Here is a 22159-nt window from a genome sequence, read left to right as displayed (position 1 = left end):
GATTAGCATGGTGCTCTTCAAACAAACAGAACAAAACAGGACAGAAAAAGGACGTAAGAAGCTAGCATGCAAAAATACATTAAAAATAGGGTGTGTCTGTGTATTCTGAAGAGGCGGTGTAGGAAAAAGCAGACCACCAATGCAGTAATTAAATATCTAGACTCTCAGTTATGATCTCCTATTGCCACAGGCAGGACACTGTGGCACACTTTATGCATCCATCATAGATAAGGTTAGCATGGCCAGAGTGGACTTAGCACTTCAGCCCCCACAAGCCTAGCACATAATGTCCCTCCTGCATGATTAACAAAATGCTAAGTATAGGAAGCCTAGGAAGAAAATTTTACATTTTTAGAAAAAACAGGCAAACTGACAGAATGGTCTAAGAATGTTCTAAGGCATAAAATACAGTGCAGGTTTCTTGACAGGAGGGGAAAACCAAGAGAAAACAAAACCACACAACGTTCAGACCCTCTAAAAGCTCAAATTTAAGGGCTTCGTGGAGGATAGTTTAGCAGGATGTATAGAATAGTGCTTTACAGAGAAAAGTCAAGATCTAATTTAGGGATGAAAGCTTATGTTGCATCTCCACACTAGGTTAGACTGCAGTTGAGAAACAGTCATCTAATCAGCACAAAAAAAAAATCTTGTTTCAGTTCTTCCCCAAACACTTCAATTCTTGATGACTTTTTGCCATGGAAAGAGTCACTCACAAAAAGTCTTGCTTGCTCATGAGTATAGCGCTTTGTACCACTGCATCTTTCTAAACTAAGCGCTCATCAGCCAATAAGAACAAGCACAGATGGCCATCACATGTCTTTGTGGAGAAAAGAAACAGGGATAAGGACCCCTTCACATCTGGGGTATCAAACTGAACCAGTACCAAACACAAACAGCCTGTAAGAGCATGAAGCTGAAGTAAACCTATCAGTGGTTTACTTGAAGTGTTTTTTTACCTTCATCTCCCAAAGCAGCATGTTCATAGTACATCTGTCTGCTAAATTCTCTTCCCTTGTGTTACTCCTTCCTCTTACCCTTTTGAACACCCACAGAAGACTGGAGTTGAGAGCAAACATACCCAGAGAGCTTTAGTGGAAGCAGGTGGCAAACAGACAACTGCTACTTCACATTACTGAGTCCACCCCTTTTCACCTGCCCAGACCAAACAGCTGAAGGGCTTATAAGCAGCGGGCAAACCAAAGAGCACAAACTCACCTTGGTATCATAACCAGGACTTTTGCTGCCACCCCACAAGAGGCCTCTGAGAAGTAACCCCAGAGATGGCATTTAAACACTTGCCCAGCACCAGCATGCTTGAGCAGTGCCAGAGTGTCTTCCAAAACTGGAAAAACACCAAGCACAGCACTCTGGGCTGGGCACTTGTAACAGGCCATGGGAAGTCTAGTTTTACATTATTAGGTTTACATCACCAGCCTGAAAGACAGCAACATCCCACATTCCTTTATGGTACTGAGGCTTTCCTGCCTGCCGGTCACTGCGTCCCCCAGTAGGATGGCACTTCTCCACCACAAAGCATGGTCCCCAGCTGCTGTGCTACAGCAGAGCTACCTGCACAAGCCAAGCTAACATGCGTCTCTGTGCTCTCAATAGTACAATTTTTTCTGCATCACTGTAGTCTGCTTTTTTAAGAATATGCAAGACAGCACTGCAGCTCTTTTACCTACCCTCTTGGCTTGCTTGCGGTCAGCACAAACAATGAGTGATTAATCTTTGTGTGTGTGGTTCCTCACAGACAGCTCCAAACACCCCTTCTGTACCTGGACTATACTGATGTTACTTGAAGAAGCACAGCCATACCCACATTGATCAGACCTTTATGATTTAAAACCACCCCCAAGGTAGTACAGAATGAAGCAGCATAACAAAATGAGAAGCACATACCATTGAGGAAAGTGTCCTGATCAGGAATGAAGAATGCTCCTGAGCACATTGCTGCCAGAAGTAGAAGCTTAATAAACCAGAATCTGGACAAGAGAAAACAAAAGAAATCATCTGATTATAATGGGAATTTGAGGTCTTCAACTCGAGTACCAGGAGAAATCTCTATTTAAAGCCCAGCAAGAAAAAAAAACAAACTTTGTTGATTGATTGCTGTTTAAGTTTGTTTGCACTTGACTGCCTTATACCTGACAGAAGCAGTGAAATCAAACTCTTTTTTCCCTGCCTAGTACTACATGCAACTGGGAAGTAAGCGGCAGAAACCGATAAACAGAAGTGGTAATTAAACAATCAAATACCCACCCGTTATGAATATAAGCTCGGCAGCTTTTGCTGTTGTTAATTTTGATGGTGAACAGGCAGAAGAAAAAGAAGAAGCAGGCCATTCCAAAACAGACTTTGTACACTGCAGAGTAACCCACCAACTTCTCACACATTTCACCTGCTTGAATTCCCTTGCACATCTGCTCGTAGAAGGGAATCTGAAAAACAGAACACATGACAAACTGTTAGGCAGGACACAGGGCTTCACATAACTGCATGCATAAGTTGGAGCACCACTGATTTTTCAGTGGCTTCATTTAACGCTGACATCTTTCACTGTTGATACCGCTCGGCCTGGATTTAATGGTTCGAGGGACACAGAACAATGTAAAACACAAGGGACAGGGATCTTTCCAGAGCCTCAGCTGTAAACTACCCCCAGATGGCTCTCAGGTACAAGTCTACCTTGCCTTCCTTCAGGCTTAAACCATCCCTGCCCCTTACTGCAGGGACCCTCTCCCTTCTCCCTGTGCTTTTTAACAACAGACTTTGTTTCAGTAATCCGGCTTACATAAAGCCATACTGGCTGTTTCACCAGCCAAAGGGGCCATGCATGGGGACGCAGGGCAGGAAGCTCTGGCTTCTGCTGCCTTCAATGAAAATGTAGACTGAAGCACACCCAAGCAATATGGGAGCAGTGGGTCCCCTCCCCTCCATTACAGCTTCTGAAAGGGAGTTGTGCCAGCTGCCCTGATTTTATATTAAAGTAACAGAGAGGCAGAAAAATTCCACGTTTCTCCTGACTTGTTAAATATTTGCCTTTGAGGCTCTGCCCTTGCTGTGAGGGGAAGGCAAACAGCCACACATTTTGGCCTCGGTTTCACCAAGGCGGGTGTGACACCGAGCGCTCAGAAAGCTGGACTCTGTGCATGGGTTCCACTCCTGTGCAGTGCCTTTGTACAGACCAACCTCCCCTTCCCACAGCCAGGGTGTTGAGCAGAAATAGAGGCATTTAATTGAAAAACCACCAGTCGCTTCAAAGAAAGAAGGGCCTCTCTGTGTGCTCCAAGTGCTCAGCCGAGGCTGGTGAGACCAGTTGAGCAACACATCAAAACCTTTGGAGTTGATCACAGCTACCTGCATGGGTAACTGGGAGAGACAGAGGACAACGCAAGCCAGGACAAAACATTGTACAAATAAATAAATCAGGTAGATGAAATGGGAAATTGGGTGTGAGACAGTATTTGGCCAGGCCCAATTTTGCTTAGAAAAAATATACAAAGATTGTGGGCACACCATCCTTGAACATTTCCAAGAAAGAAGAAAAGATACTCATCTCTACTTCCTTCTGCAGGCTAGTAAGTAAACAAAAACAGGACAAGAGCTCAACAGCCAGTGATCAGGCAGCGTTCCCAGCCGGGTAGAGAGCCATCAAAGATGCAGGAAACATGGGATCAACACATAGAAATGGATTCAAGCTGCGCCACCCCGAGATGCTCTTTCAGAAGTAACTCAGAGATGAATAGCCAATGTTTAAGAAGTTGCATAGCAGTTGAGCAACTGTGAGTTAACTCGCATCCAAAAACTTTAGAGGGCTCCTGAGAAACCGGCTGGAGCATCAGCAATGCCTTTCTTAAGTCCTGAAAGGCAATGAAATGTCAGACTGGCCAAATGTGCCAGCACTCAAAATGAGCAAATGGGTTGGATGAAATAACTATGAGACCTACCTATGCCACAGCATTGCCAGGGCAAGCCATGGGCCACAACAATGCCAGGGAAAGCAGCTGGGCTGTCAGTTAACTCTTTACTTGTAATTACCATTAATGATGAGTGGTATTGAACTAAAAATATTTCTGAGAAAATCAGTCCTTTTGGTGTGGATGATAATGCTGATTAAATGGCTAGTTTCTGTTAGATCTGCACCAGGTACCAAACAGCATTTTGATTACTGGTTTTAAAAGAGGAAAACAACAAAAACAGCAAGGAACTTAATTAATCAACTAGCTAGTTAAAAAAAAAAAAAAAAAAAAAAAAAAAAAAAATATCTCTGGGTAACTGTAAATGAGAATCTTCTTTAATTGGATAGGTTTCTACCTAGGTCCAGAGGGGATTCTTGACCCTGTATGTTCTTTTCTCTATTTAGTAGTAATTTCTTTACAGAACAGGCTGACAGAAAACGCATGGATTCACAAGAACAACGGCTTACTTTGTGGCTGCACAAACAACAAAGGGCTCAGCCGTTGTGTAGCATGCACAACGCTATACAGTGATAAATGATGGCCACAGGAATAGTCCTGTGGGACTGAGCATCTTTTTCAGAGACCACTGATCCTGAAGTAACAAATCAAGAATAAAAACAAAGACTTGGGACCCCGGCAGATAATGAACACGAGCACAACACTGAGGACAAAAGGGGGGATGTAATGAAAAGGGCATGTTTTCATGAGAGGATAATCCACTGCTGCGAACAATTTATCAAGCTTTATGTGAGTTCTTGATCACTGAAAAGTTTAAAAAGTTTAAAAAGAGTTTCTTGAAACTCTCTCTCTCTGAAATACGTTCAGCTGCCAGAACCTGCCCAGCCTGTGTCATGTAGAACACTTTCTAATTGCTGAGTAGTTTTGCCAGTTGCTAAAGTCAAAGATTAATTACTTAGCTGATCTTGATGGAGTGAAGTATTTACCTTTCTCTCTTTAAAAGCAACATAAGTAAATTCTCTGGCCTCCGAGCAGGGGACAAAGCATTCCAACTGCAGTAACTCAGTATCCTCTCAGATAACGTGAATGCCTCTGTAGCTGCGTGCACAATGATGTTATCAAGTCGGTATTTTTTCTTTGAGTGCAGTGAAACAGAAAATAGCAACATCTACACAAACAGGGTCAGATTGCCCCAAACCTGCTTTGCCTTCAGCGCAAGTGTCTGTCCTCCTAAATTACTGTGATGCTGCAGTGAGCTGATGCAGCTGTGCTGTGTCCAGGCTCCAGCCGGCTGGGTTTGGGATGCCTCCAAGCTTGGGTCTGCCTGTGCCCAATCCCATGAATGCAGGAGGGCAGAAAATGGCATCACAGGGCAGCAAGAAGGAAGGACTGTGTAGAAACAGGCCTGAAGAGCCAGAGAAACCAGAAAGAGACTCCTTGCCACACAGATGTCCTCATCCAGGAGAGGTGGAACGTGGCAGGTGAAATTTGTTATAGAAATGGAGAAAGCATTAAAAAAAAATCATGTGAGTAGAGAGACAGGGGAAAAACACTGGTAAAGCCACTTGTCTTGAACAGATGAGATATGTATTGAAGAAGTAAAAAACAATCTGACCAAATCATGCATCAGCTTGCATCCGCAGCTAAATTCTTATCAGAAACAGGTAATGGACAGTTTCTTGGAAAAAAACAAACAAACAAACAAAAAAAGAAAAAAAGAAAAAACACAGTTTTGACAGCAAATTTAGATTTTAACATACTGTAATGGATTTAAGGACAAATATATAAACCTGGCTGGGGAAACAAGTCTGAAAACATGCTCTACCAGAACATGTAACCACCCAGAACTGAAATGCTTTCACACAACTGAATTAGTTTTCATTGGTATTTGCTTTCCTGAAATCCTCTTTTCCGATTTTCCTTTCCTTATTTAAATAAGACATGGATATTTTCAGGATGAAACCACAAGTTTTGAAACAGCTTTGACATTAAGAAAAACATTTAAAAAATCAAAATAGTATTTTGACTGACTAGAACAATTCTCTCCCTCCTCTTGTGTCAATTATCCTTTCAAAGCCTGCGAAGCAAGGTTATGCTTCAACAGAATGTTTGTGGGTAAAGCTATAGATGACTTTCAACAGAATAAATGAAAAAGCACATACATGGGTCAGAGCATAGAATGGTTTGGGTTGGAAGAGACCTTAAAGATCACCCAGTTCCAACCCCCTGCCATGGGCAGGGACACCTCCCATCAGACCAGGTTGCCCAAAGCCCCATCCAGCCTGGCCTTGAGCACCTCCAGGGATGCGGCATCCATAACCTCTCTATGCCACCTGTGCCAGTGCCTCACCATCATAGAAAGCCCTTTTTCAAGCTGGATCCTGACTCACGTCCTTTGGGAACAAAGTCAGGCCTCAACATGGTCTTGTGTAACTGTATGTTCATCTTTTCTGCCTTGCTGTCCCCATCGCTAAAGCTCTCATGTCTTGATTGATGTTGTATCCTATCTTTTGCCTTGATACACAACCTTGCTCCTCTGAAATCAGTTCTACATGCTGCAATTCAAACTGCTTTCTTAGTAAGAGCCAACCACTCCCTCCCTATCTGCTTCACTCCCTATCCACTCCCTCCCCAATGCATCTCGTTTTTTCCCCAGAGATCAAACAGAAATGCCTTGGTTTCTCTGCACATTTTTTCAGAATTTAACTCTCCAGGTTCTCTTGGTGTCTGACGAGCTCAGGAGCAGATCAGAAGATGGGGAAGAAGTGTGAAAAGAACAGGAAAAAAACTCACCAAAAATACATAATCTTTTATTTGTTCAATTCTTTAGGCTCACCACAAAAATAGATCATCAAAATACTGCCAATTAGATTAGGAAGCAAGGTTTTGAAACCATAACCAGACACTCTACAGGTACTGTATCCTCCCACTGACACATGGCTTCATCTGCCTGCCAGCTTTGGGGAGGAGGTGGAACCTGGGACGCTGACTTGTTTCTCCAGACATGTTGCAGGGCGTAGAGCACGTCCCTGACTCTGGGCTGGCACCCGCAGAGTCTGACACCTCAGAAATGGAAAACCTGACTTTTTAAATAGACTGACAAGGGGTGCAAATGAATACTGCTAAATCAATACAAACATATTTTTTAACTCTTTCTTTAAGGTGTCCATCAGAGATGTAAATTGCTGCTACTTCCTCTCAAAATAACTTCAAAGGTCCAAAGGGTACAGTGCTACAATACAGACTTTTAAAACTACTTCAGACTTGGGAACTTAGCGCCAACCAACAAAACAACTGAAAAAAAACCTTCACTGACAAGGGTGAGATTCCTTTCACTTAACATCAGAGTGATTATTTGTTTTCCAAACTGGTAAAGCAGACGTATTGTTCCCTGCCAAGCTGATGGCTCCACAAAGCACTGCACTGAAATATTAAATGTTACTTTAATATACAAATGAAAATGAATTAAAATCCTGTCCCCTTTCAAGAAAGAGAGCATGATGTCCTAGAAGCATGGGGCAAAGTATTTGCTTACAGCTGGGCTTCAGGGTCTAGGAGTGCTCCATGATCCAGCCAAAAGCAAAGGAATCACTAGAGTGACCAGCACTTTCAAAATACAGTTCGTCATTGGGAAGCTGAGACCAGTTAGTCTGGGTAGATATTTTGAAGGTGCACTCTACTACAACTGGGTTGAATTAGCTTCAGGAGGCTTTGAACTTTTAACAGCCCAGAAAGTAATTATTAAATTAGAGAGTAGAAAAAGAAAGACTACTTTCAGATGGTCCATTTCCTATTCAAAGTCACCAAATGCGCTAAATTAAGAAGGCAATTATCTTTCCACTTCACACTAACAGCTACTCTTTGTGCCATTTCTTCCTACACTGAGCTTTAAAGGCTACGAACTGGAAAAGAAATTTGGCAAGGCTGAAAAGCACGTTATTGAAGGCTGCTTGAATCACTTTTCTGTTGGATAAGGTTTTTTTTTTTTGTTTTTTTTTTTGTTAGGGATACAAGCTGCATTAAAACCACACTACTGATGGAAAACAACTTTAGGAAATTTGGATACGAGCATATAGTTTGTCTTTCACATACTTTAGTTCCTTGGATTATTCACTTTATTGCCAATCTAAGCATTTAGTAAGTCAAAGTAATTCCTGGCAAGAAACTTCAGCACGCACATATTGAAGAGTTTTTAAGTCACAGCTCAGGGATGAGCATCTTGTCTGTACTGAGCACTCTTACAGGGCATTCAGCAACTTATGGTGATCAAGGGTAAGAAGGCAGCATTGTGATAGTTCAAGCAGTGTCATTATTAAATAAAAAAATGTACAAAGAGGGCATCATGGGATGAAGGAAAGGTCACTGGCAGAGAGCACAGAAACCCTCAAGATAGCCCCTCTGTAAGCCTCTTGTTTCATCTGCCTTGCAGGCACAGGGTGTTACCACCAGCTTCTGTACCCAGGATGCTGCAGAGGGATGTTTCACAGGTAACTGAAAGTTAAGCAGGGCATCAACTTAACCAGCAACAAGGAAATAGCCTTAACTGTGCACTGGCACTCCCCTCTTGGAAGAGAAAACACAGAACTAGATGTCCACATCAATTGAGGCCTTCTGACCCTCCAGGGCAAGCACAATGACAACCTCAAAGCAGGCCTCATGCCAAGTTTGGTGCAGAAAAGTTTCAGTCCCACATTACTTAATTTTTAAAAAAATTAAGTAATCCAGCCATTGTTCCCTCTACTTTAAAGCAGACTTATTTTCTTGTAGTTTGTAGAGGGCGAGAGAGCCTATTTGTGCTACTGAGAGCAACTTGGGTGGCTTAAAATACGAAACGAAAGACGTGGAACAACAGGTCTAGTGTCCGACCTCAAGCAGGCAGAGATTTAGCTCAGGAAAGTTATATATTAAGACTCTGAAAGAAACCTGGGTTTTATAATCTAGTTTTAGCCACAGCTCCTTTCATGCTTATGAAGCTTTTTAATTAAGAAGACAATTAGAGCTGAACAATGTCTGCTGTGGTTACAAGCCATGTGAACATGATGACTCAAAGCACGCTGAAGAAAACCCTTTGTAGAGAACCCACTGCACTGTAGTAGTCTGTCACATAACACCAAGAACATAGAATTAATATTATAAATGCAACTGTTGAAGAGCTGTTTTCTAATTGCTTTTTCTGGTACTAACCTAGTTACCAGAGATGAATTGAACATTCAACTAAACCAATTTATGCTGCTACAAGATGTCATGAAACTACCCACGCAGAATACCTGGGGTGGGTTTGCTGGAATTGGTTTCTGCACAACAAAAGAGGAAGGCTGCTAGTTCTGTGATCCTTGACTCTTCCTATTGTGAAATACACTTGAAGGCTGAGCAACTGACAGGAAGAGAGAGTCTGAACATGCACTATCCTCCTAGTCTGGGTCTGGAAGTGAGTGGGTGGAGGGAATCGACTGCCCCCTTCTTGTGCAAACGCCCTTGTATATGAAGAGACAGAGAAGGAGCCCCATTTCCCTTCAGGAACAGGGGTGGATCTTTTACTTACGTGTGCTTTCATCTCGTTAGCTACCGTCGTCGACATCATGACACAGCAGATGATGGTCACCAGGATGAAGTAAAGCGCGTACATGAAGCGGGTGCTTGTTGACTGTTTTATCTTGGGGCAGCATCGGCAGCACAGGGAACAAGCAGCAGTGCCACAGCAGCAGGCCAACTGGGAAGACACAAACACAAATCATTCTATCATCACTGCTAGGTTTCTGTTGCAAAACTCACCGAGGGAAACTGGGCGACTTCCTGTAAAACTCTAGAGTTTCTTAAGTCATCTCTTTCCAGCATATCAGCATTTAAGTGGAAGCAGACTGTCCTGTTTATCCGAAGTCACTAGGTCCAAACACACCAGTTGCCAGTTCTCCCACACACTAAGGATGAGGGCAAGGAGGAACTGCTCCTGCTTTCTTGGCCCTACTCTCTGCTATCCTGTGTGTGCAGCTCATGGTCCCAGCATGTTCCACCCAACAGAACAGGCACAGATCAGGCTCTACTGTCTGCAATGTACACTTCCCCTTACATGGTGAAGAAACAAATCCGCACAAGAAGAGCAGAGCCTCCAAATCTGTTTGCTTTTAACACAGAGACAAAATGAATTTTGTTCCTGGGACGAACTGGATATGGGTTTTGTTTCACAACAAGCTGTACAGATCCATTTTCGATTAACCAGAACCATACTTTTCTGGTATGTATGTAGGTAACCATGCCCACCCCCCTCAATATTTTGCTATGGAAATTTATATGCTATTTAAGACTTAGAGCACATTAACATGGAGGAAGGAAAGATGCTTAAGCAATGTTTCAGGACAGTTGTGCTTAAGGCTTTATAAAGAGGTAACAACTACTAACACAAATAAACAAAAACCACACTGGAAGTTCTAAATATCTTGAGCAATAGAGAAAGAGCCTGGAAATACTTTGCTTGCTGCAAACAAAGCAAAAAACATCTGAGCTTGAAAGTCCCAAAACACAATGGCACAATCTTATAATGAAGAAAGCCAGAGGAGAAATTCGTATTTCCAGTTATTTAGACACATTTTTGCGAAGATGAAAGCGGTGATTCCATGTGCAAGATGAGAAGCATTAACACAGCTACAAGGGAAAATAATACGGAGTCACACTTCAGCTGGTATTGTCTATTACATTCAAACACTAAAAGAAATAGAGTTGGTTATGTGTTTTTTTATTTCTTTTCTTCCTGCCACTATCTGAGGACTGACCAATTCAAAAACAAAGAGTTCCTAACAGCACTCCAAAAAGCACGTAATTTCCTTGTTCAGCAGGGGATAAGACACTGAACAAATCCTGCGAAGGATTTACCTTGGGGCTCATTATTCCCTTGCTGTTGACAGTATCAGTAACTTTCAAAGCAGCTGGACTTCCCTTCCCTTCCTTCTACTTCAGGAAAAGTCATATGTAACAGCACAAATGCATTCGTTATTTCTGTACATAAGGCAGCAGTGTCTCTGGCCAGGCCCTTCCTTTCAACAGGCAGCAGCTTCATGTGGCTGAGCCCAGCAGAGGTGACCACAGGAGGAGGTTTTAGACATCAGCAGGCATCCAGGCGCAGGGCACCTCTCCTCCAGGTCCTGCTGCAGACCCAGGGCACCCTCAGTCCCCAGCACTCCTGTTTTTGGGGACTCCCTGCTGTGCACTGGTGGTGCTGGGGGCTCCAGCACTCCCAGAGCAAGCCCAAGGACGCTCACCCTGCTGTTCCTCAGCCCTCAGAGGGGAAGCACGGACGGTCAGAGGACCCAGCACCGAGGACTGCCTGACCCGGAGGCGGCGGTGGGAGTTTTGTTTGTTTGTTTGCTGACTTGTGTCTCTGATGAGACTCCACAGAGTCTCGCTACCAGGCCAGCTGATCAAAGAGCACCAAACCATTCTGATGAAGAAGTGTCTTCAAAAAGGCTCCCAGCTTATTATTTCCTTGCTACTATTATCAGCTGCAACACCCAAGCTCAGATTTCCTGCCTGCAGCCCTGCACAAAGAGTGCAGCGAAGGAGACCTTGCCTTGCTTCACAGCGGCTGTTGGGTTTGCAGAGCAAACAGAAAGCGGACAGAACAACCCGGCTCTCGCTCTGCCGCGCTCTTGGTTCGTCGCTGCATCTTGTGCCAGACGAGACAGGGGCCTCAGAGCGAGCAGCTGCTAAAACTGCTGCTGCTGCAAAACAGAAATCCTCCCCAAAACACGCAGAGCTCAAGCTGTGGGGGATAAACAGAATGGGCCCGTGTTGGCACCAAAGCTGGAAATTAAAAACACAACGTGCACAAGCACATCGTGCAAGTATATTTTCAGAACAGAAGACAATGGCAGCCGAGTGAAATTAAGTTAACTTTTACTGAATCATCTACAAATCCAAGGCATAATGAAGCTACGGTGAGGTACTGATTCATCAAGCCAATGCAAAATATTATTTCAAAACAAAAACATATCAGAAAATTATAATCCACCCACTTCAGAAGTATGAAAAAAATATAAGATTAAGCGTAAAGGTGCCTTCAGTCTTATCAGCCAGATCCAAAGCATCCAGGATGAACTTCAAACGCTGGCTGCACTCACCATAATGTTAAAAACTATACTGGAGAATGAAAAACGTATGCAGCCTTGGCATTTGTAAAAGTGAGAGTGGAACATCATTTTCTTAAGTGCTGCAAAGCTTTGCCAGTGAAACCTCATCCATGTCCAGCAGCATGTCTGCTATTCCAGTCCTGGGAGCCCTCCAGTCCCGCCGGCTGCTATTTAAAGCGACAAACATGTAAATAGAATATATAGATCATTTGCACGTTGCTCCACGTTATCCAGAGACTTTAATGATAGCTTCTAATAGCTAGCATGTAACCTATAAGTATTTGTGCAAAATAGCAGCACACCCATCTTATTTCAGACACACTCCTCTAAGCACTCTGAATAGACATGGAAACCATAGAAAGTTGGTTAGGTTGATCAGCCACAGCCTCAAATTTTATTTTATTTTTTTTTCCTGTTTTAAACTCAGGTTATGTTTAACTACATTCCAGAATGGACTGTAATGAAATAAGTGTTATCCAAAAATAAATGAAAACTGTCTCTGTCCCAGAGAGTAAAATGCTGGCAGCAACCTACTGACCTGAGAGGTTTCAAAGATGTTGTCCTTGGATGACAGACTTTACTGTTCAACTCTGCAGTGAGTTCTCCTAAAAGGCTGGTGTTACTGTGCAGCTGAACTATGCAATCTCTCTGATGCCACATGCTGGCACATTACCCCAGCATCGCCCCTCTCACCTCCCTCTGCCTTCCTGACTGCTGTGAGGTCTGCCCAGGTGCTCAGGACCTACAGGTGCAGAGGTGGAAGCCAGCAACAAATTCTCCGCATGTTAAAAAAAGAAGCTGGGCTGTGAAGAAAAGCAAGCAGCATCACAGATCTTTTATAGATTTAGCTTATCATTAAACAAGAGTTCCTCCAAAGGCTGAGCTCTGCTGAATGAAGGCACTTCTCTGTTTTCTGAACAGAAACAGGCCAGACAACCCAAGATCTGTGTGCAGGCAGGCCCCAAAAAGCCTGGTGTGTACCTACAGGGCTCCTCCAGAGTCCTGTGACCCCTCCAAGCCCTGAGTCCCAGGAGCCCAAGGCAAGAGCACCGGGAAGTCTGTCTGCCCTGGCAGGAGGCTGCCACACACGCAGTGGGTGCTGTTCTTAAGCCTCCCTGTTGCAAAGACGGCCACGAGTCAGGCAGTCAGCATGAGCACGCGCAGCCACCCCGGCTCCCTCTCCACTCTTACATCTCCTCTCCGTTAGGGTCTGACAATATTTACAAGCACTGCACAAATATTTATGCTTTCCACAAATGTTTCCACAAATCCTCTGCCTTCACAGCGCGGGACATCCATCTGCCTTGTGTGGTGCTGCCCGCCAGGAGCTCATGGGGTGCGCAGTGCTGGCTTACCTGAAGCCCTGGCATGGGAAAGCCCGCTGCCCCCGAGCACAGCGCGGCGGTTTGAGCTGTCTGGATGGTGGCTGATCTGACTGGTTTCGCAGCGGCAGCTGTGGATGGTTGTGTGGGAAATTATTCAGTTAAAAATACTGAAAGCGGAGCTTCGCAGGTGTTTCTTTGGGTGGCAAGGTTGGTGTCAGAGCCACCAGATACCCCCAGCCCTTCTCCTGGGCCAGCCACTCGCTCCTGATCCTGCACCACCACCACAGCAGCACTGGCAGAGTTGTTTCTGCTGCTGTTGGTAGCCGAACAAAGAATCAGATGGCTTCAAAAAAAAAAAAAAAATCAAAGGAGGGAAGTAAAAATGACTTATCAATTACATCCAGCTGCCATTTACTGTGCAGTGACAGAAACAATTTACCATTTCAACCGAGGGGACAGCACACATGTACGAGGGGGAAGCAGAGGTAAGCACCTCATCACTCCTGTGTGCTTTGACCCAAACCTTCTCCGAGCTGGCATTTCGGTGGTGGCTCTCTGCCATGCCATCTGAGACGAGTGCAGCAGGCTCCTGCCGGGTCAGACGGACAGCCAGTGCCACATCCACGCAGCCAGGACCAGAAGCCAACAGCACAGACTGCCCCTGCCGGTGCCAAACGCTTTCTGAGCGCAGGCAGGAGTGGATGCGTGTGTGCTCCCATCTCCTGTCAGCATGGGCAGCAGCTATGGTTAGTAAGGGAGAGAGGCAGGAGAACACTACAAAGAGAAAGCAGGTTTGCCAACTCGCTCTCAAGCCATGTGCTCCCTACAAATAACGCTCTGCCAACATGTATTTAACATCTGCCACATGTGCAAGGCTTTGCAGGATCCAACCTGACACATCGGTGGAGTGAGACAGGACGGGAATGTTAATCCCACACACAGCTATTTACACACAGGGCTGAGGAGTAAAGTGGATGTGTCCTGCCTACTGTTTCTGTAGACACCGTGACATTTTTAGAAGGTATTTTCCAGTGATGCTTCCAAAAAAATCTCAGAGGTTGTAGAAAATATTTTCCATAGCCATTAAAACAAAACGTATGTCCGTGAGGAGTTTCGGGCTCGCTGCCCAAAATAGCCTATGGTATTTTTAAAATATACAAGCCAGAGGGAAGTACCAAACTTGTCACAACAAAACTCTCTTCCTTTTGGGAGACTTCAGCTGAAATGGTAAAAAAAAATAAAGCAAAGAAGAGTTTGTTGGGAAAAAAAAAAGTGCATTCTTAAATGAAATGAAGACCTAACAGCATTTCATTTCTTCCCTGCTACACGACCACCTGGGCAGCACCACGGGGACCGCATGCTTGCTGGCCATGCCAGAGAGCTGAGCAATGTGCCATGCTGACGCTCCTTTTCACCAGGGCCAACAACAGCTTAGTTTTCTGTACACTGTTTGATTACTTGACCACTAGCACAATCCGGGGCCGTAAGGCTTGCAGATAATGTAGTCACTGAGCTGTCAGTGGCAGGGTCTACCAGAAACACCCAGGCAGCTCCTCACACAGCTGCAGGACGCGTGCAAGCACTGATCACACGGCTTAAGCCAAGGGTTCTGTGACCAGCACACCAGCCAATTAACTAACTACCTATTTTTATGAGCACACCTCACACTGTGGACTGTGCAAAATTAAAACTGACCTCAGAGAAGTGTCACGCCAGCACAGACGCTGCCTTAACACTGCTTTCTGGTGAGGCTTTCTTGCCCTAAGCTGAGTTCCCAAAACTGCAGGCTCCTGCCCTGCACAGTGGGTCAGACTGGCCATGTAGCCAAACAGCAGAAAGCAGACCCAAGCCTAAACGAGGGGGCAGCATCCAGGACAGCAATAGCCAGAAACTGGGCAAGCTGCTGGCAGACACCGGCAGAGGAAAAGTTAAGCAGCCGGCTGGGCTGAGGATGATTAGCTTTTGTCTCCGTGCTCAAACAGTACTAAGCAGTGACTCAGCCCAACATTAGCAAATAACGTCACTGCAACATTTCTAAATTAAAGACTGCTTGGCTGCTCTTCTCCTGATGATTTCGGAAAATTCAAGACGATTGTTTAGTCTGACCTGAGCATCGCATGCATCACATCACCCAGTTCCCCAGTAGTATAGCTATTTCCCAGTTATTAAATTTAGTGCAGACCATCTGGATTTGACAGCATAGGAGATGAGCAGTCTGTCCCTCCTAGTCATTATTTACATCTCATTAAGAACAAAAAACAACAACAAAAAGATGTAATTTGTCTGCTACAGTTCTCAGACCCTGGTTCTCGGCGAGGCTTCTTTCACTAGCTCAGTCTTTTAAATACCTCCTCTTTTCTCCCTGCCCATCGAAGAAGGATCCCACACTGAGTACCCCAAGTCTCTCATCTGAAGATGAGAATGCCTTAAGACATATCCTCCCAGCAACCTAGTGTTTGTATCACTGCATCCCCAAGTCCACAGCACATTCTGCAAAGCCACGGCCACAGGACCAGCGCTGTCACACCACCTGCGAAGAGCAGAGCCCATCGCCTTGCTCCTCATCCCAGGACACATCCAAAGAGGGGGCAAGGCTCTGCCCTGCAGCACTCCCATGAAAGCACTGGTTAAACAGTGAACATCTCAACCCTTCTTTGTGCCGACCCCCTGATGATCAGGTGCTAGCCTCTGCCGGGTGATGAGTTTGGCTGCGCTCCCCTACCACTGCACATCTCACTGTTTTCTCACCTGCAGGTTGTTCCAACTTGTACATCAGCCACTGCCCCGCCATCCACAGCAAAGGAGCTACGAGCAGAGCAACCGGGAGACAAAATATTATCAGCAACAGCAACGTCTGATGACAGCGCCAGGCCATCACTTCATACAGCGAGCAGATTTTCTCCAGGTTAGCTCTGATGTTTGAGGCCAGGAGTCTGGCGGCACACAGGCACAGCGTGGTGCTTCAGCAGGGATGGATGCAGAGGTCCAAGAACAGGCGAAAGGGCTTAAACCTGTGTACCACGGCAGGGAACAGGCAGTTGAAACGAAATTTCTTCCTGCAGTGATTCAAAGGCATGCAGCTGGAACTGCTGCTTCAGCTCAGGATGAACTGACAGCTCTGAGCTGTCCCACAAAGATGCTGAGTTTATAAAAGGTGCTTCTGGTACTGAGTTCAAGCAGACTTGGACTGGGGGGGGAGAGATATTAATACCTCATGCAAAGTGACAGAAGCCAGTAAATTTGTACAAAAAGCTAACTACTTCTCACCATATCAAATCAAATAAAAGCATCTAACTTTCAGATACATTGCTAAAGACCTTCCAGGCACAACAGCCAACTTCACACCCACTTCCAGGCGGGCAGGTTCCAAACGGAGCCTGCTCCTCTCTTCCCGTTTCCTGCTTTTGGAACAGGACTTGTAAAATACACTTACAGCAACTTCTTCAGAAATGCCTTGAGTAGTATTCCTAAACTGCTGCTTTGCCAGTGACTTTAATATATGTATATATATAAAAAAAAGGCAAGGAAAAACACACGAGTCTCTTCAGAAAACATCAGGAACAGTTTCTGTTTGAGAGATGACACATTGAGACGTTTTGGGTCAGCCATGCTGTACAGAAAGATAAATGCAAAACTTCACGTTTTCAGGCTGTGGACTCTTTTATACGTGTAAATATTTGCACATGTGCCATCTCTAATTGCTGGCAGTTCCAATCAGGAACGGCAAATATCAATCCTCACATAGTTACGATGAATTAAAATGAAAGTGAGACTGCTAGGTTTGTCAGGACCCTCTTCCAAACGAAGGCAGACCCACATTCCCACCGCTGCTGTCATCCCAGAAGCTCTGCCTGTCTGCCACCCACTGCCTCACCCTCGGCACAGTGCAGCATTCGGGCACCACTGTACTGAAGACTGCCAAAGGCTAAGCCTGCCGCTGGGAGAAGGGAAGCGAGCACGTGCATCCAGAATTACAGAGACGCGGTGATTTCACTTCAGATGGTGGAGCCCAAACGAGAGACGTCGCTTTCCTTCCACAGCACTCAGTTCAAGGAAATCCCTCAGAACAAATACACTCTCATTGCTGATGCTAAAGTTTATTTCTTGGGTGACCTGAACATTGCAGAAGGTCAAATTCGGTAGTCGGAATGGTCCGTCATGCCCTAGAAACCCAGGAAGCCAGGCATTTAACATGTCAAGACCTATTACAGCCCTGTACAGCTGAGAAAGAAATGGGAGTGCCATTAACTCTGATGTGAGAAGGACTTCATCTGCACACAGCTAAGCTGAGAACCCAGGAGGCGTTTGGGATGACCGCCTCCAGGCGAGACCTCTACCTTACGCCTGCACTCGTAGCCAAGGCTTTCCTTTCACCCAGTCGCTGCCCTGAAACAAAAACATCTCACACTGGCAACTGCGAGTACACACACTGCGAGTCCCAGCAATGAAAAAACCACCCTGGAATGCCTATGCTTGCATGTAAAATAAAAGCAGCAGTAGCATTTAAATCCTCCCACAGAAAAGCATCACCTTGGCTTTGAAGGCAAAGGGTCTGTTCGTACACTGCCTTCACTCCACAGCTGTAGAGCAATGGGTATTTAAGCTGTTTCTTTAAACACCCAGTGCAATCAACTGACAAAACAGGATGTGAAAGGAAAAGGCTGAACAAAGTGAAGCATCAATGAGAGACTAAGCAGGAATGAGAGAGTATACTCTCTCTTAGGCAGTGCCAGAGAAAGGATTAGTTTGAACTCAACCCAGCAATGCAAGCATCAATAATAGAAAGCTTACGTGACCTTGCTGTCTTCTGGTAGCTCCCACCTCCCTTTCCAAATGCTTTTGGATCCATCAGCAAATTTTATCCAGCTATGAGAGGGCAACAGGGCCTCAAATATATTACTTTCTTACCATTTCCATGAAAACAGGCAAAAGGGCTAGCAGAGAAAAATGGTCTTTCAACCCTGCACAAAGACAAGGCTGCAGTACTTACTGGAAGGGGAAATCAACGTGAGATACCAACCTCAACACTCAAAGCTGTAGGAAACCAGGCTTTGCTACTTCAGCTGTTCAGGCAACCATTTGTTTTAAAACAAGAACCCACGTTTCTGCAAATGGGGATAAAAGTCTTTTCCCACCCCATTTTTCATAGGTGTGTTTTAGTGGAGCACAACAGTGCTGCAAGCCAGACCCTGGACAGCTAGCTTTCTCTTCAGGCACGAGCAGCAGTGGTGGTGGGGACAAACAGAGGGGCATAGAAAGGCAGCTGGGAGAGGTGAATAAGGTGCGCCGGGAAAAAAATAAAAAAATGGTGAAATGTGTGGTTCAGGCTTAGCACAATCGACATCTCCCAGTAAGACCATTTGCAGCAGGCAAGACATCACCTGGGGAGCTCCATGAGGAGCAGAGCCAGCAGTGAGCGCACGGTGTCCTGGCTGGGGACAAGGCAGGCTGAGGTGACAGAGCTGTCCGTCACAGCCTCCCCCGTGAAGGGATGAATGGGACGGGGCTGCCAAACCCCTCTGGAGCCTGCAGACGCTACCAGGCAGCACTGCAGAGCCTCGCAGCCCCAGCACGCACAGGGGCTTCCTTCCCTTGCCCCACAGCCCACCAACCCCATCAGCCTGAGGCTGGCCTAAGCCATGACTTTAAAAAGGGCTTTTTTCGTATTTTTGTTTTTTAAACCTTCAGCATTAGAGGTCTGGGTATAAAATAAAAACCTGATATTCTACTCGTGGCACATCTTACTTCATTTACTGCATTATAGGACTTCTAAGTGCTGAACAGCACTAAAGAAAGCACTTGAGATTTAACAGACCTACAAAAATAGCTTTGAATGCTTTATAAGCTCTAATAACTACCAGTTCTAATTGAAAAATCCATCTTCTTGAACAAGCCAGTTGGAGCATACTGCCCCCTAAAAACTAAATGCTAACTATTTAAATTACATTTATTTAACTCTGGAAAAAAAACATATTCATTGTAATAAAGATTTTCCGCAACAGCTGCTTTTCTTAACCATGATCTCAACTTTATTCTCTTGAGAATAACTACTGAAGAAAAGCCAAATGTAAAATCCTGTTTCCTGTCAATTTAAGCAGATGTTTTTATGTAATCAAAAGCATTGTGGAGGCCCAAGCTAGACTGTATTCACTCTGCTTTCTGAAAATAGGTCTACCAAAGAAATGCTAGCAAAAGAAGAAACATTAGCAAGCCTATTATAGCACAAACACCTAAAAATTACAATTTTCTGCCAAATATGTTTGCATGTTGCACAATAAAAAACCATGGCAGAAATTAAGAGTTTGTAAATGACCAAGAGAGAGACTTGCTTCCTTCAGAGCAAGTTCCCATGGTCTACTTGGCAAGGATGCAAGTCACACAGTAACGTTAATTGAGATTCTTTTAAATAACTTATGTTAGTGCAAAATCAGCATAACCAAAGGACACTGAATTTTGGCAGCTCCTCCTTTAACATCAGGAATCTGGGCTGAGGAACCTGAACCATTTATTCAGACAGGCATCATTGGCTAGATGTTCAGCACAGCTTGGTCCAAGCCCAAAAGAACTGATAACTCCTTGTCTGCTTCACATCAGGAAAACTTGCTGGCATTACAAATGGAGAAAATTGATAGTCAAGTGATGCTAACCCACAAGAAAACTTTGGTATCAGCACTTTCACAGCTCACGAGGAGGACGCTGAAGCTCCCAGTCAGTTCTAGGAGAGCAGACCCACAGAAACACAGCAAGGCAGAGAAATACAGGCCAAAAACACTTTTTTTTTTTTTTTTTTTTTCTGTTGTTGCTGTTACAACACAACATTCCAACTAAACAAACACCATGGGATATCACACACATTAAACTAGCATTTCTTAGGCAAAAAGGAGAGATCAGCGTAAGGGTTGTTTTTCAGGACTCACTGTATAAAGTCCCACCTCTCCTCAAGCACATCACTGCTGTTTCTGTAGGCAAGGTTACATCCTGCAGAACATTTAAAGAGAAGCCAAATTCCCCCACAGTTTTTCAGCTTGATTAACAGTACCTGTAAAATGTCTTAAGAAGTTTAGCTGAGAGAGCAAGAACTTCTACCCCTTCTTGTTTACTATAATTATCACACAGGAATAACAGCCCCCCCTCTATCAAGGTTGGAACTAATCTAGCTGTGAACTCAAAGACCATTTTTCCATTTCAAAAAGTTACATTGTACACTACTGAAGCATGATTTATGTCATTTATCATCTTAAACTATAAAAAGGTTATCCATGCTAAGTTTGCTGGTACAAGTCCAGCAATACGCCGTATTTAGCGCAGATAAGTCTTACATCAAAAATAATGTCTGAGCCAGCAGAATACATCTCCCCAGGGCATTGCATAATTCTGGCACCATGACTGCATCCACTTTAGGGCTTTTGCTTAGGCTCCAACATCACGAAAGAGTTCAGCTTCTTTCCAGACTCCAAAGTGACGCATCAGTGTCAATAAAACACATTACTACTAGATATTACTACATGGCATATTGAGAGTGGCTCTAAGAAACCTTCAGAGTTCAGTCATGCTAAATCCATGCCATTCAGCACATGATCCTCATGACATTTTTGTCCTCCTGGTTTTAAGATATTTCTCCGGGAGCTACACCAAAAAGCAACAAAGATGTGAACAGCCATGAACCACCCCCAGCAGCTGTGCTACTACCAGCACTTTGTCCTTTCCACACTGTGGAAAAGACTGAGCAGGTCTAAACCTTGCTTCAAGCACTGCCAAGATGTGTGTGAAACAGCAGCCAAGGAATCACAGAATCATGAAGGTGGGAAAAAACCTCCAAGATTGTCTGGTCCAACCATCCCCCTACCACCAATACCACCCACTAAACCATGTCCCTAAGCACCACGTCCAACCTTTCCTTAAACACCCCCAGGGACGGTGATGCCCTGGGCAACCCACTGTCCCAATGCCTGACTGCTCTTTCTGAGAAGAAATGTCTCCTCGTTTCCAACCTAAACCTCCCCTGGCACAACTTGAGGCCGTTCCCTCTAGTCCTAGCACTAGGTACCTGTGAGAAGAGACCAACCCCCAGCTCCCCACACCTTCCTTTCAGATAGCTGTAGAGGGCAATGAGGTCTCCCCTGAGCCTCCTCTTCCCCCGACTGAACGACCCCAGTGCCCTCAGCCGCTCCTCACAGGACCTGTGAGACCCCCGAGGAGAAGCAGGGCCCGACACAGACCCTGCTCTCACCCGTGCCACCAGCACTCCCTGGCGAGGCGCGGGGGGCTCCGGATGACGGCTGTGTGGAGGCACGCTCAGCAACCCTTCAGCCCACTGAACCTCGAAAGAGCCGCAGCCGGAGGGACAAGCCTAAACTGTGCTGTCAAGCTTGAGGAAAAAAAAAACGAGTTTTTTTTGTTTTTCCAGATGGCTCGCACAAAAGCGAAAGAATAACCAGAAGCTGAGGGCGGGCAGAGCTGCCAATGAGGCAGCCTCAGCGCAACCCGGACCGCAAGGTGTTCCAACACGCCAACGGCTGCCGAGAAACGGGAGGACGACGGAGAGCTCCTCGCCCAGAGGGCAGCCCCCCGGGGGTCCCACCGCCCCGCGGCCGGGCACCGCCATCTCGGGGCGCTCCCGCTGCCCCGGCTCCCGGGGCGGGCAGGCCGCCCTGCGTGCCCGGCTCCCGGCGGGGGCTGCCCGGATCCCCCCGCGCCCCTCGCCCCTACCTGGCCGGCGCAGCAGGGCGCGGACATGCCGGCGGCGGGGCCCGGCTCCGGCTCCGGCTCCGTCCCCCCGCGGTCCCTCGGAGCC

The 22159-nt window shown here is 45.5% G+C and overlaps 1 protein-coding gene across 1 annotated transcript in view; it reads right to left on the bottom strand.

Moving 5' to 3' along the window:
• Positions 1 to 22159, bottom strand: part of SERINC5 (serine incorporator 5) — a 40142-nt gene extending 17983 nt beyond the window's left edge. Inside the window, exons 1-4 of the mRNA XM_035311007.1 lie at positions 22075 to 22159; positions 9463 to 9630; positions 2263 to 2441; positions 1903 to 1985 (exon numbers count right to left, since the gene is read on the bottom strand). Coding sequence (XP_035166898.1) covers positions 1903 to 1985; positions 2263 to 2441; positions 9463 to 9630; positions 22075 to 22101 — 457 coding nt within the window. The 5' untranslated portion in view covers positions 22102 to 22159. The remainder of the gene's footprint in view (positions 1 to 1902; positions 1986 to 2262; positions 2442 to 9462; positions 9631 to 22074) is intronic.

Source organism: Oxyura jamaicensis, chromosome Z, assembly GCF_011077185.1.
Source record: "Oxyura jamaicensis isolate SHBP4307 breed ruddy duck chromosome Z, BPBGC_Ojam_1.0, whole genome shotgun sequence".
NCBI lineage: Eukaryota > Metazoa > Chordata > Aves > Anseriformes > Anatidae > Oxyura > Oxyura jamaicensis.
The sequence above is the reverse complement of the archived record's forward strand: the minus strand, read 5'-3'. Positions and strand labels throughout refer to the sequence as shown.